This window comes from Archocentrus centrarchus, chromosome 20 (genome assembly GCF_007364275.1).
Source record: "Archocentrus centrarchus isolate MPI-CPG fArcCen1 chromosome 20, fArcCen1, whole genome shotgun sequence".
Taxonomy (NCBI): Eukaryota; Metazoa; Chordata; class Actinopteri; order Cichliformes; family Cichlidae; genus Archocentrus; species Archocentrus centrarchus.
Genome location: NC_044365.1, coordinates 23,863,817 through 23,877,714, shown reverse-complemented (window position 1 = coordinate 23,877,714; position 13,898 = coordinate 23,863,817). Strand labels below are relative to the sequence as shown.

Genomic DNA, 13,898 nt, shown 5'->3' with positions numbered 1-13,898 from the left:
AGGAGGTGTTGTACAATAAAATTTACATTTTTACTGAAGCCATGCAGAGTTGTGCCTTCATACAATAGATATTCTTCATGTTACAACCCTAAAAGTACAAAGAGGTGGATTAAAATTTGACACTTAAAGTCGACTTTTTTTTTTTTAAGTACTTTTCATGCCTCATAACTTAAGTACAGTCCAGTGAAAAACACTTTCTGTTAGAAACTGCAACTAAATCCATTTTACACGCACTCCAAGAGTCACAATCTAAATTTTAATCTGAACTTTTTTCCTATAATTAATTTTGAGCACCAGCATCACTGGATATATCTATTTGACTTGCACAACTGCACCAATTTAACTTCTGTGACAGATCAGCAGATTGATGTTTTATCTGTTTTCTGATCAGTGAAGAAAACTTCAAAAAAAGTGCATTTTGGGTCAACTTCCAAGTATCATGGGAAAAACAAGTTATAGCATGTGAAATGATTCCTTTTTACCTACATTTTGATACCAGGCTCATCTTCTATCTATGATTTGTTATGGGTCAGATGGTAGCACTGCGCTGGAGAACTCCTTTCCCCTTTGGAAATACCTCAATTTCTTGCAGCATAGATTCAACAAGGTGCTGGAAACATTCATCAGAGATTTTGGTCCATACTGACATGACAGCATCACACAGTTGCTGCAGATAATGTGAATGTCTCTTCTCCACTGCAGTCCAAAGGTGCTCTATTGGATTGAGATCTGGTGACTGTGGAGGCCATTTGAGTACAGTGAACACATTGTCATGTTGAAGAAACCAGTTTGGTATAATTTGAGCTTCGTCATGTGGTGTGTTATCCTGCTGGAAGCAGCCATCAGAAGATGGGTACATTGTGGTCAAAAAGGGATGGACATGGTCAGCAGCAATACTCAGATAGCTGTGGTGTTTAAATGATGAAGGAGCCCAAATTGTGTTCTGCTGCTGCAGCCCATCTGCATCAAGGTTTGACATGTGCATTCAGAGATGCTCTTCTGCATACCTTGGTTGTCCATCCATCCATCCATCCTCTTCCACTCATCCACTTCAAGTAGCTATTGCCTTCATATCGGCTCAAAGCAATCTGGCATCAACAAGTCAACTGAAGCTCGCTGGATATTTCTCTGTAAACCCTAGAGATGATTGTGTGGGGGAAATCCCAGTAGATCAGCAGTTTCTGACATACTCAAACCAGCCCATCTGGCACCAACAACCATGCCATGTTCAAAGTCACTTTTCTTCGCCTTTCTTCCTCATTCTGACGCTCAGTTTGAACTTCACCAGGTCATCTTAACCATGTCTACATGCACTGAATTACTGCTGTGATTAGCTGATGTTTAACAAGCAGCTGAACAGGTGTACCAAATGAAATGGCCAGTGCGTGCATGTGTTATATAGATCTTGGCTTTAGATTGTGACACTTAGAGTGGGTGTAAAATTGATTTGGTTGCATTTTTAATAAAGCATAAATGTGTTTTTCAGCCCTGAAACTCTTGCGGGGTTATCTCCTGTATTTATGAAGATATGAGGGATCAAAAATCCTGGAAAAATAATAGGGCAAATTTAAAAGTGCCCCAATTTGAACCACCCTTGCTATAAAAAGCCTGTAACTTTTAACTTCACAGCATGAAGCCAAACTTTTGTAAGGCTTCATTAAAATACTAAAGATAGTGGACAATAACAAAATAAAATCATCTGATCCTGAGGGGTTCAAGTAGTGGGTCACTCATTGATATATGGAATGACCCATGTAGTAACATTTGCAAGCCAAAATACTCATTACTGTCTCAAAAATCACAGTTTCTTGTAGCGTTAGATGCCGTGCTGATCATGTTTCATGGTTAAGCATTAAACATGAACCTGGAACCAGCAGGCCACGATCTTAGCATAATCATGCAAGATGAAGTGAAGCAGGCTAAAACCACATCTAAAGCTTAATTAAAAAGACGGCATCCCTCACGTTTACTTTGTGCATCAAAAAGAAACCCAAAGATGACGGTATGTTCCGTGGTGCATTATTTACCAAACAGAAGCTAGACTTTCCGTAGTTTTGCCACCGTGAGAGTAACAGGCAACCAGCAGCTGGTGTTTGACAAGACATAATTATAGTACATAGCTCCCCATTAAACCACAAGCTCTCTTTTCATTGCTTATTTATGGATTAAACAAGTGAGATATTATGTTAGTGAGCTTTACGAGTGCTGTTTTTCTTTATATCTGAGGGCAGAGCTAGGGTGGTTGGTTCCACTGCTTCCAGTCTTATCCTAAGCAAAGCTAATAACATCCTGACTCCAAACCCACAACATAAATATTACAACGGTGTTATTCTTCTTATCCAACTCTTCCACATTTTTGCCTTTATTATGGGAAGAAACTGATTGCTGGACGAGTCATAGGTAAACTTTTAAGTCAGAATTAGCCAACCGCCGCTGATATCCTGAACGCCACGGTGATAAATGAAAAAAAATTGAAGCATTTTCTTTTATTTGCAAAACACACAAACATCAAAAATAGCAAAACATTACATTTAGCAGACTGAGAAATTGTAAAAAAAGAAAGAAAAAAAAAATACATTCACAAAATATGTACCAAAATTACATGCAGGGATTGATTGACAGATGGACAGAAATGAAAGCTGCTTCACCCACAGTACAGAGCAACTCCCAGTTTTTTTGACCCCCCCCCCCCAGAAGTACAGTAAATGCACCAACGAAAAGCTTGCTTGAATAGAAAATGGCCCAGTCACCCCCGAAGCAACTGCAAGGATTATGATTGTGATGTTTTATTAGGGGTGTGACACTTTCCTGCAGAGTCCAGTTCTGCTGCAGTGTGTAGCCGAGTGGATGGAAGCACATTTATGGCGTGGCTTAAAATACTCCTGGTTGAGCCATTTTGAGTAATTCACCCAGATCAAGAAAATTTGATTAAGTTTAATCTCTAATCCATCTGTTATTTTGCTCATGTTACAGTGTCAACTTTTTTTGATTTGCCACACTATTTTGTCCCATCTTGGGTTTTTCACAGTATCTAGAGACCAGCAGGCTTTTACTGGAAATGAAATGAACAATGCCAAAATCTACCTAATGTTTCTGCCACTATAGAACCTGCGCTCTTGAAATGGCACTGATCACACACACAAAAAAAAAAAAAAAAAAATCAGACACATTGCTGTACTTTGGATTTGCACTGAGAAGAGTGGATATACAGATCACCATTTACAAAATTAGAGAAGTTGGTGTCAGTGAGAGTTTTATGGTTGAAAGTTGCATTTTTTTTTTCTCCATTGAATCTAGTCTTTGCAAAGCACCAACATCCAATTGCAGATCATTTTTGGTGTAAAATATTCCCTGTCCCATTTCAGTTGCATATACAAATTCAATTTTTTTTCTTCCTTTCACTGTTCTCTCTCTTTAGTTGCTTTAAGAACACATAATGCAAAAAAACAAACAAAAAAAAAACCATCATCAGATCAAACTCTAACCTAGTCTCAATGGAGCTGCTGTGACAGGAACATTCATGGCAAAAAGAAATGGCTTTAAACTAGAAACTCTGGCATACAGGGGATCACAGTGGAACTGTCTACAGACTCACAATGTCCACGTACACGTGTGCATGGACGTAAACTCCACAGAACCTTAACATTAAGCCTGCAAGATGCTTTTCATATAAGGCATTTAAGGTGGTTCTGGAGACAAAGAACATCACAGTTCAAAAAAAAAAAAATTATGCAGCAATACAAGTACATGTAAAAGGGGCCTGAGTCACCAAGTCTCTCTCACAGCAACAAAGCTGGATGTTTCCTTACTCATGCATTCTGTGTGAAGACTTTACAGGTTTGCATTAGATGATGGTGTTTATAAAAAAAATATATATATATACGTATGTACAACAAAATACAGAATGCTTAGCGAGTCAGACCCTCAGTGGGAGCCCAATGTTTACATCCAAAGAGGTACGAAACACAATGTAATATGTACATGTGTATATAACATTTACAAAGAAATGTGACCATTTCTGTGCCCTGTAATTTTTTATTTATTTATTTTTTATTTTTTTGAGGGGTTGAGGGTGTGGAATAAGCAAAATTGTGATGACATCTCCCTCCCATGTGCATAACAGCATTTTAAGGAAATACAACTTCCTCCTTAGCTTCAAACCTGCTCACTGGAAGTGAAGTGAAATAAAACTCCCACATAGTTTCCCATTTGTGGAGTAGCTCAAGTCAAATCTGGAGCACCTAAAAAAAGTTCTTACCCTACTTCATACAAACTAATGACATCATCAATAAAGTTAAAGCGCACTTGAGTAAAGCCAGATAAAATGACTAATGACAGCCCGAGTGCTAAAAATTTGAGGCCTTTTATTAAGAATGACAGTGCCGAATACATATTATGTGAGCCGTATTGATGCTGTGCAGTTTTATGTACCGGCCGTGATGAGTGGGAATAAATGACTTGTCCTCATGCTTCACAAAGCACTTTTTGTTATTTTTAACATTTTTGACAAATTGACACCTCATCATGCCCGTATCAGTTCACATTACAACCAAAAACCTACAATTAAAGACCCTTAAAACTGTGAGCGCACCATGTATCACTGACACAGATTACATACACTAACATTTAAAAAAGAAAAACTGTCTAACTGAATTATGTAGGTGAAATTTATATTAGTGAATACAGAGCTAAATGTAAGACTTTGAAACTGAGAATCAAGCAAAAAGGTGAATCAGATCATCTGCTTTACCTTCTTGCTTTTGTGTGGCGCAGTGGTGTAAAGGTTGTAGGAGGATTGGGGGGGGTGCCCCTGTAGCAAAAGATGGGTGGTTTGAAGTCACAGTCATGGTTGAGGTCAACTTCAAGGTCACTGCAGTGATGCCAGTCTATTTCAATCCTCAGTCTCAGCCCTGGCCTCGTCCCAGCTTCCATCCGAGACGCAGAGGATGGAATGTCACGAAGCTAAATTGCTCTCAGCCTCCATTTGCAGCATCCGTCAGACACTGCCTGGGTTTATTAAGTTCCTTCCAATCCTTTTCACCTTTCAGCAGTCAGGCAGTACTGTCGAAATCTCCCTTTGGCTGCATTTGTGTGTGTGTGTGTGTGTGTGCGCGCGTGTATATGTGGGGTGTGTGTGTTGAGCTATCATCCCTTTCACAGAGTTTTCTGATGCCCGTTGGCCGAGAGCTTCCCAGATTCAGGGTCTGTGGGGCTGTTTGACAGTTGCAATTTATCCAGACCTGGGCAGTGGGAGATAAGGCAGAAAAATCTCATTAAAAAGCCTCAGACTTTCACTTAGACAGAGGTATTGATGTCCTTTTTCTCCCTCAGTGCTTCTGTCTGGCATTTTCTAGCTCTATCCCACCCTCTGTATAAAACGTACAGGCCTTGTCATCACAAGCCTTGGGGACTGGTCTCATCTTCTGTCACATGTCAGTTAGATGACACACTGGACGTGCCGTGCTATCAGAGAGAAATAAACACCATTTCCCTCTGAAGCTACTGAGTAGGTTGGAGTTGTCAACGTTTCAGACCACAGCTTTCCGGATACAAAATTAGGATTAAATTGAGCAGTCACAGAGAGACTGAGAAGCAACACATCTAAAGCTGGACCAACAGAGGCAAATGAAAGAATATGCACTGTTGGATATATACTATATATACTGAAAGCTGTTGGTTAGAAACTATTAAGATATGCATATACCCTGCTGATTAATTTACCTAAAGCCTTTAAGAGTTCTTCCCGTACTGCTGAGGTGAATTTTCTCACGAGACAAAGCGTTGTCACGACTGCAAACAACAGGTTGTACGAAAGGACGATGTAAAAGTTTCCCAGCCAATTAAATCTGCCAAAGTCTCCCAAAAGATCAAACCTGGTGATGCCTGTGAAGGACAGAGACACACAACAAATAACTGGGTTAGAAATTAGGCTGACATTCATTGAAAAATGTGTAATTTCTTACTCAGAACTGTGACCTTTAATAACTCTTCATACAAAGCTGTGATAACCAAGAGTCGAAATGTTTTCTCCTCAACTGAATTCCACAAAATAAACAAAACTCTGAAGAAAAAAAAAAAAAAGAGATGACGTTCATATTTCTCAAGGCTCCTTCTGACAAGTATTGTTCATAAGAATTCTTCCAAAACAAAACAGAAGCATGGGGCTGCAGCAAACTTACGAGGTACTGTGAAAATGTCATTCCCCAGGGCCGTCTTTTTTCAAAAAGTTAAAAAGTAATATGAAAGAACAATTTAATGTGCATTACAGGTATAATCGCAACTTGAAAAACTATTTTGACCCTCAATAACTGCTTGTAACAGACATGTTACCCTTTGGGTCCTTAAAACCAATCTGCATCAGATTTTTCCACTGTCTTCAATAACCTTGTTCCCACAGGGTGCGATGACAGAGTTCAAGGACTCTGCCTACTGAAATCTCAAAAGCTATAGACAATTTATATTTGGCCAATGTACCCTTCAAGGTCATCTCCTTGTGAACCTCTAGACCACTTTTAGCCCTGCTGCCGTGGAAGTCGCATCACGACCACCTGTGCATCTGCAATATCACCATTTGCACACAGAACAAGCATCAGCTTCTGTGATAAGGATCATCACTGGGGATGAGACATGAGTCTCTAGTGACAGCCACTAACAATTTCTCAAAACTGATATTTCAGCTGTGTGTCAGCTTTTTGAAACACAGGGAAATCCAGTGTGCAGTGCATAGGCGTAGCGGTCAGATTGGGACTTCAGGGAGCGATCTTAAAACCAACAACTTCACTAAAAGCAGTCCAGAGGTACAAAGCAAGTTGACCTTGAAGGGAGATCATCCAAATTTAAACCAGGTAAGAAGCCTCAATATCTATTACAGCTGTCATTGGTGAAACATGAATAAGATCATGTGTCGTTTTTTGATATGGACTGAAGCGATTTCACTCAGGCTTGGGTAAACATCCACTGACCCACTGCACGGCAGAGTCGATGCTTATTTTTATCACTTGGCTGCGTCTTGGTTACTGTGAGCACTATTCCCCGTGGAACATAAACGGATGGGGAACTAAGTATAGCAGCAAAGGTGGTTTGCAGGTGGACTTCATCTCTCCTTCAGACAAAGACAAAGGAGCAGTTACTCCTGCAGCTTCCTCTTAGCTCTACACTGCCAGACCAATTTCAAACCATCTGTCAGCTGATCACATGCAGCTTGGAAAGCCATCAACACCCTTTTGTTTTCCTGCTTATCCATCCATGCGTTCATGCACTCTAGCTGTGCCATCCCATAGAGTACTGTGGAGAGATAATTAAGCTTTCAATAACCTGTGTGTGCAGTTCTATTTAATGTTATTAAATCATCTCCTCTTATGTTAATTTTACATGTAACATTGATGAAGCAAATTACTGCATCAATATTTAAAGTCCAAGCACCATAACTGTATTCCATCTTGCTATCTGTATGCAGAAATCACATTTACATGCATCAGACTGAGGAAGCCCTAGTCCCTGGACATTCAAGTTCCTCTGTAACATCTTCACAACCTCTATCATCAATCAGACTGGGCAATCGATTCAGCGTCTGGAGAGATGTATTTACAGCCGCAGCAAGCGGCTTGGCAAGCATCAAGGACCTTTAACAAAATTGCCCATGAAAAGATGGGGAGAGAGATGACGGAGACCCCAGTCAATACAGCTAGCCACCGTGGTCTGGCTAAATTCATTTCTAATGCCAAAGGTTTTGATCTTGGTTTGGTAATTTGAGAAAATCTAATTGAGGGTTAAAAAAAAAAAAAAAATAGATAGTCTTTGAAATGTCAGTAGAGAAGAGGAGACATTATCATGCTGCTGTTGCCTGATTTCAGACAGAGCCGTCAACACGTTGCACTGCATTTCCATCTTTAGTCTGATGCTGCCTTCACTCAGCAGAGACCACCATATCCCTGTTCTTTTAAGTCGACCTAAATGTGTAGCTATGCAAACATGCTGATTTTGTCACAGTTTTAAGGATGAATCCATGAAAAGTAAAAACTATAATGTCTTAACTCATTAGCACTAATAAAGCTGGATTTGATGGCGATGCAGCTTGGTGTGCACAGAAAAGGACATTAAAGTTCAGCCACTCAGAACCAGCCTCCAAACATGTGGAACCTGTGTATGTGTGTGTGTGTGTGGGGGGGGGGGGGGGGGGGGGGGGGGGGGGGGGGGACTGGATATGATGTGCACTTGGTGTAACTAACCATTTGTTACTAACACTATTAAACACTGTGTGCTGTAGTACAATTCCCTTATCTCTTACATAGTGCATATTTACTCCCACTGACATGAAAACACCTCACGTCAACACACGAAAACCTCTCTTGTCTCTTAACATCTCACTTCGTCACACTCAACTCTTTGCACGTCTTTTTTTTTTTTTTTAATCTTGTGTTGGGCGGCCTTTTCTCTTCAGCTCTGTCTCATGCATTTATTCCTTTTCATCCATTCAGTGTCACAAAGCAGAACCTGTTGATATTTTGTAAAGCTTCCAGTGAGTCACTGTATGCTCACTCTATCCTATTTTCCCACTCTGTTGCTCTCACACATACTTGCACACACACACACACAGTAGTGCTATTTAAACAGCTGTGCTCTGCACTCTGCATGTTTATTAGTACCATTGTGATGGTGCTGCTCCTGTCATTTTTATTCTCCCTGCACTCCGTTCTAACATTACTATGTGAAACTCTAGGAGAATTAAACTCCTGTGACCTGGTGTTGGTGGGAACAATGGAAATTGTTGTGGGAGAGGAAGATTGAATCTTTCTTCTTGTTTGTGGCATGGTCACAGTGACAGCTCTGATAAATCTGTAACCCACATTTCAATCATTCAGTTGTAACACAATATATATACAGTAAACAGCTTTTGGAAAGCTCACTAATGAACATGTTATATCTTGTTTCTTTCATTAATAAAATCTGTTTTTGGACAGGAATATTTGACAGATTATAAGGATACAGTGTGCTCGTATCAGCCGGGACAATCCTAAAAAAAGGGCATTTTATCTCTGACATTTTCCTGGATAAACCTGCAGTGTGGAACTTCTGTATCCCTTCTCTAGCAGTTAGAGTTATTACACAAACTTCTGACATGCTTGTAACAAGGAAAAGCCATACACCAAAGGTGGCAGCCTGGGAACCCAATGACTAGCCTGTTCACTTTGTCTCTGGGTGAAATGGACAATAACTTGGTGCTTCCAGTGTATCCAGAAAAATCTGGAATAGTGGATAATTGATATCTGGGCTAAGACCAGAATGGATGTGAATAATAAAAAAAACAGGCTAACCAAAAAAATGAAATCATCTTTAAATGATAGCTGACTGATTACAGAGATTCCACCAAATGTCGTTGTGGTTGATCACTTTCTTTTTTTAGATAGTTATCCCTCCTGTAAATGCAGCACTTTTTAATAATAATAAAAAATCTGTACTTCTATCAGTGCAGTTTACTCTGTCCCTGCTGCATCCCTCTTCAAATGCAGAAAACAAATCGCTAGATTCTCATTTCATTCAGACAGAGCAAGGTTAGCCATTTTACTCTTTTTAACCCTTGATTATACTTTCTGCATTCCGCTGGGAATTTCATGAGACAGTGAGCACAAGGGTCCGTAAATACGTCAACATGTCCCCACACATATTTGTCAGGGGAGAATTTAGAATTTAGAAACTATACATGTCCCAGGCGGTGGACTACAAAGTATAATAGGAATAACTACTCAGCTGTTGGGTCTCCAGCTGTTCGTGCCCACAATAAAGAATAATCAAGGTATTACATTTTCAAGCTATGAAGACCTAACAGACTACAGCTTCATATTTAGTGGGTGGACTTGAGAGTGGTATCAATGTTCTCAACTAACTCTTTAAAAAAAAAAAAAAAAAAAAAAGCACATAAGCATATTTCTTAAGTTGTCAAACTATTGGTACACCATTTAATCTGTACACAAAAGTTAGCTGTGAATAAAAGCAGCATGCCCACTCTCTAATACAGGCAAACAAACACTCACACAAAACAGCATACTCACCCAGAGTTCTGGACATTACTGGCAGGGCTGAACTCAGAACCAGGATGGAGACACAGCACCCGATGATCTACAAATAAGACCAAATAGTCAAACCTCAGATTTCAGATCACTCAACACACAACGTGCAGTATTGCACAAACAGTTTTAGCTGTCATATGCCCACACGTATACACACCACTTGATGTTAAATTGGTTCCACATATTATACAATTAGTACCTCTGAAGTTGCTCATTACGAGGTTCCCTCTATTGTCCTTTCAAGTCCTTTCACTGAAGCGTCATGGCTAGTTAACGAGCTTCACCACTCCCAAACTCATTACCAAGTGAATAGTTGCCACTATAGGCTGAACAGAGCACACATCCTCCATCCCCACCCCACCCCAGCCGCCCAAAAAACTCACTCTCCCTCTGATGTACAAGAAAAGAGCTTGCACTTTGCTGGTGTTTACGCAACCCACAGACAAATATTGAACAGATCAACTAAGGCCATTGAGGGGACCTGAGGAAAACATTAGTGAGCAGCAGGACCAGAGTAGGCAGGAAGACGGGAGCAATGGAGAAAAAAAGAGAGGAAACAGATGAAACACAGGAGGAGGAAAACACATCAGCACCTTAGGAGCAATTTCATCACCCTTGCCCCCACTTCACCCCACTCCCTGCCTTTCTATCCCATCTTTACCGTTGTCATGGTTGTGTCATCCTTCCTGGGAGTGAGTCCCTCAAAGACGCGCAGGCTGTAGAAGCCAACGACAGAAGACACCATCAAGTAGCTGTTCAGCAAATCAATCAAGGAGCAAAAACACTTTGCTGCTAGTAAAAAGCAGCTTTTCTTTGAGTCATCTTTATATGTGTCAAACCTGAACCTTTTCAACTATGATAAAAGGTGATGAAATGACATAACATGTTTTCCGGAAGGTGTCCGGCTTAACTATGTCCTGGGTAAACAAAGCTGCCTTGACAATGTTGCTCTTGGCCATGGAGCATGTTACTCTGGCCACAGACAAAAGGGAGGTCACTGAAAGGATACAACATGAGGACGATCTCCAGCACTGCCTGAGCCACACCAAATGTGGACAAAGAGGTGTTCCCAATGCCTCGATCCTGGAAGGGAGAGACAAACAGGAAAACAGGAATATTGAACATCTTACACTAGCCTTCACACTAAACAGATCACAAATAAAAAAACAAAACAGGAAATGACAACACTTGGTGTTGTGTGCAACTGCAGACACAAGCACTTACAGAAGACCTGGAAAGTAAGTATGCGGTGCATGAAGAATTTCCCCACTTGAGAAAGACAGAATCAAATTGGCTAAGTAATGAATGGAACAAGATGAAAGAGGCTCTTTGCAAATCACTGTCGATCATACAATATGTGAACAGGTGTTCAAACAAAAACGGCACATTGCTTACGGTAAGAAGAGTGTACAGGCTGAAAGCATGCCAAAAACAGAAAAACAACTAAACAAATCCTTTAGCAAATACGATAGGCGAACCCCCTCACCCATCCTCACCCCCCCCCCCCCCCAACCCCTAAGGCCTTTTGAAAGTGGAGCAGGAAAAAGACATACATCCACATACACTGCACATACCAAGCATCTGTGTTGTCAAATACCAAATATTTGCTTTTTTCGGACTTGGCACCAAAGCTAATCCTCCGAGGGATTTGTGCCTTGAATGGGGCATCTACAGTACTTTACACAAAGTTACTTAAACCCCCTCAAAGCATTTGCTGCAAATTCTGATTCTTATAGTTAGTCATATGAGAAACAAGCATACCTGATTATAACTGTGCAGCATAAACCCAGTCTTTTTTTAAATTCTATTATTTTTCATGTTTGTTGTTGTATTTTATTTCTTCTTTCCCACTTTAAGTGTTCTGATCTTGATTTGTTTTGTAAAACAGTCTGCAGAAAAAAGGAAAGCCTGGCAGGTTGTTTCATGCCTTTTTATGCAACTGTCATCCCTGAGAGCTTACTGCAGAGCCATGGTGCAGCGCCCCCTCTCTCTTACACAGAGAATTAGCAGCATTAGCAGACAGAATCTGATGTCATTTATTAATGGAAAGAGGGTGTGCATGCATTCAGATGGCACGTGCACTTGCAATAAGCATGCATGTGTGTGCACAGGACACCTTCTGTACACCTCCTTTCCACTCATCTTTTCATTCCAGTAGCAGAGAGAGTGACTGATTGTGTGTTTGGGTATGTCAGAGAGGAGAGGGTTCCTACAGTGAAGGGTCTACGTTTCCTGCTGCAGGTCAATCAACACCCACTGCACTTTAAGCACTGATAAGATTGTCAGTGTCTGTCTTTTTAATCACACAAATCTACGCCTCACATTCTTACTTTCTGGTACCTTTTTTAAAGACAACATAAAAATGGTTAACAGATTTCATCTTTCATGTAGCCAAAGCCCTGTCCTACTCATGTATCCAACTGCCAACCAGATAATTCCCAACTATAACATATCTTAACAAGTGGGAGAAGAAACTAAAGATTTCTGAAGGTGTTTTTGCTCATGATACAACCTTGTTTGACACCAGCGATGGCATAGTTACCTTGAAAAGGTAATCCGATTACTGATTACTCCTTTAAAAAGTAACTTAGTTACTTTACTGATTACTAAATTTTAGAAGTAACTAAGTTAGATTAGAAGTTACTTTATTAGTTACATTCAACAGCTGCATTTCTGCAGCCTTCTTAACCAGATTTCTGTTTAAAGACATTTTTAATGTCAATGACAGTTTCTACCTTGATAAAAAACAAATACATAAAAGTCACTTTGCCAAAAACTGATTGCAGCTTCTACCTTGTGATAGAAATGCTGTTTCTCACTCCAGATGACTTCATATCATTCATGAGAGATTTATTTGACACATGTTTCACAGATTAACAGTCATTTACAGCTGTTTAGATACAGGCAATCATTTTATGGCAAATACAGAAAATCACTTTATGGCAGACGATCACTTTTTGGCACAACCCCCCCCCCAAATGTTTCTTCAAATTTGACGTAGTGTTTTTTAAGCTAGTATAGCACTTTGTCACCAGCACAGAGTGTACAACTAACCTCGATATTGTCATCTTTAAATGACACAAACTCAAAATAGTGCCTGTATTTCCAGCTAGAACATGCACATCTCTCTCCTCCCTCCATTGTTTACGTTTGTGTTGATGTGTGGTATTATTGTCCTCATGCTGAAAACAGGACTTAATTGTCACATCGGCCAGACGTCACTCCCTGAGACGCAAGAAGAAAGCAAAAATATATCTCTGTACTAAGGAAAATGACAAAAAATAGTAACGCACAGTGACTTGGATAAGTAACTTTATTCTGATTACTGGACTGCAAATAGTAACGCGTTATATTACTCGTTACTGAAAAAAGTAGTCAGATTAGAGTAACGTGTTACTGACATCAATGCATGACACACACACACACACACACACACACACACACACACACACACACACACACACACACACACACCATCAGTGTGACAGAACTGATGCTCACATTTATTTCCACATTTTCCGATAAATAGATGGCAAATAGAAAAGGAAAAAGTGGATTGTGATATGGAAGTCAAGTAGTTAAATAGGAGCTACATGTAAGGACGTATGAGCTTGCATGTTCTCCCTGTGCCAATGTGGGTTCTCTCCAGGTACTGGCTTCCTCCCACAGTCCAAAGACATGCATGTTAGGTTAACTGGTGATTCCAAACTGGCTGCAGGTGTGCATGTAAGTGTAAACCATTTTCTGTCTAATGCATTAGCCCTGTGGCAGACTGGCGAGCTGTCCTAATGTATAACCCACCTCATGCCCTATTACAGCTAGAATAGGCTC

At 40.2% G+C, this 13,898-nt stretch overlaps 1 protein-coding gene across 2 annotated transcripts in view; it reads right to left on the bottom strand.

The window, feature by feature from the left end:
* Nucleotides 1-2,471: 2,471 nt before the first annotated feature.
* Nucleotides 2,472-13,898, bottom strand: part of lmbr1 (limb development membrane protein 1) — a 42,932-nt gene continuing 31,505 nt past the window's right edge. For both annotated transcript variants that reach the window (XM_030756266.1, XM_030756267.1), the window contains 5 exons: nt 11,077-11,150; nt 10,729-10,819; nt 10,050-10,116; nt 5,722-5,883; nt 2,472-5,240 (listed from right to left, as the gene is read on the bottom strand). In XM_030756266.1, coding sequence (XP_030612126.1) covers nt 5,155-5,240; nt 5,722-5,883; nt 10,050-10,116; nt 10,729-10,819; nt 11,077-11,150 — 480 coding nt within the window. In that variant the 3' untranslated portion in view covers nt 2,472-5,154. The remainder of the gene's footprint in view (nt 5,241-5,721; nt 5,884-10,049; nt 10,117-10,728; nt 10,820-11,076; nt 11,151-13,898) is intronic.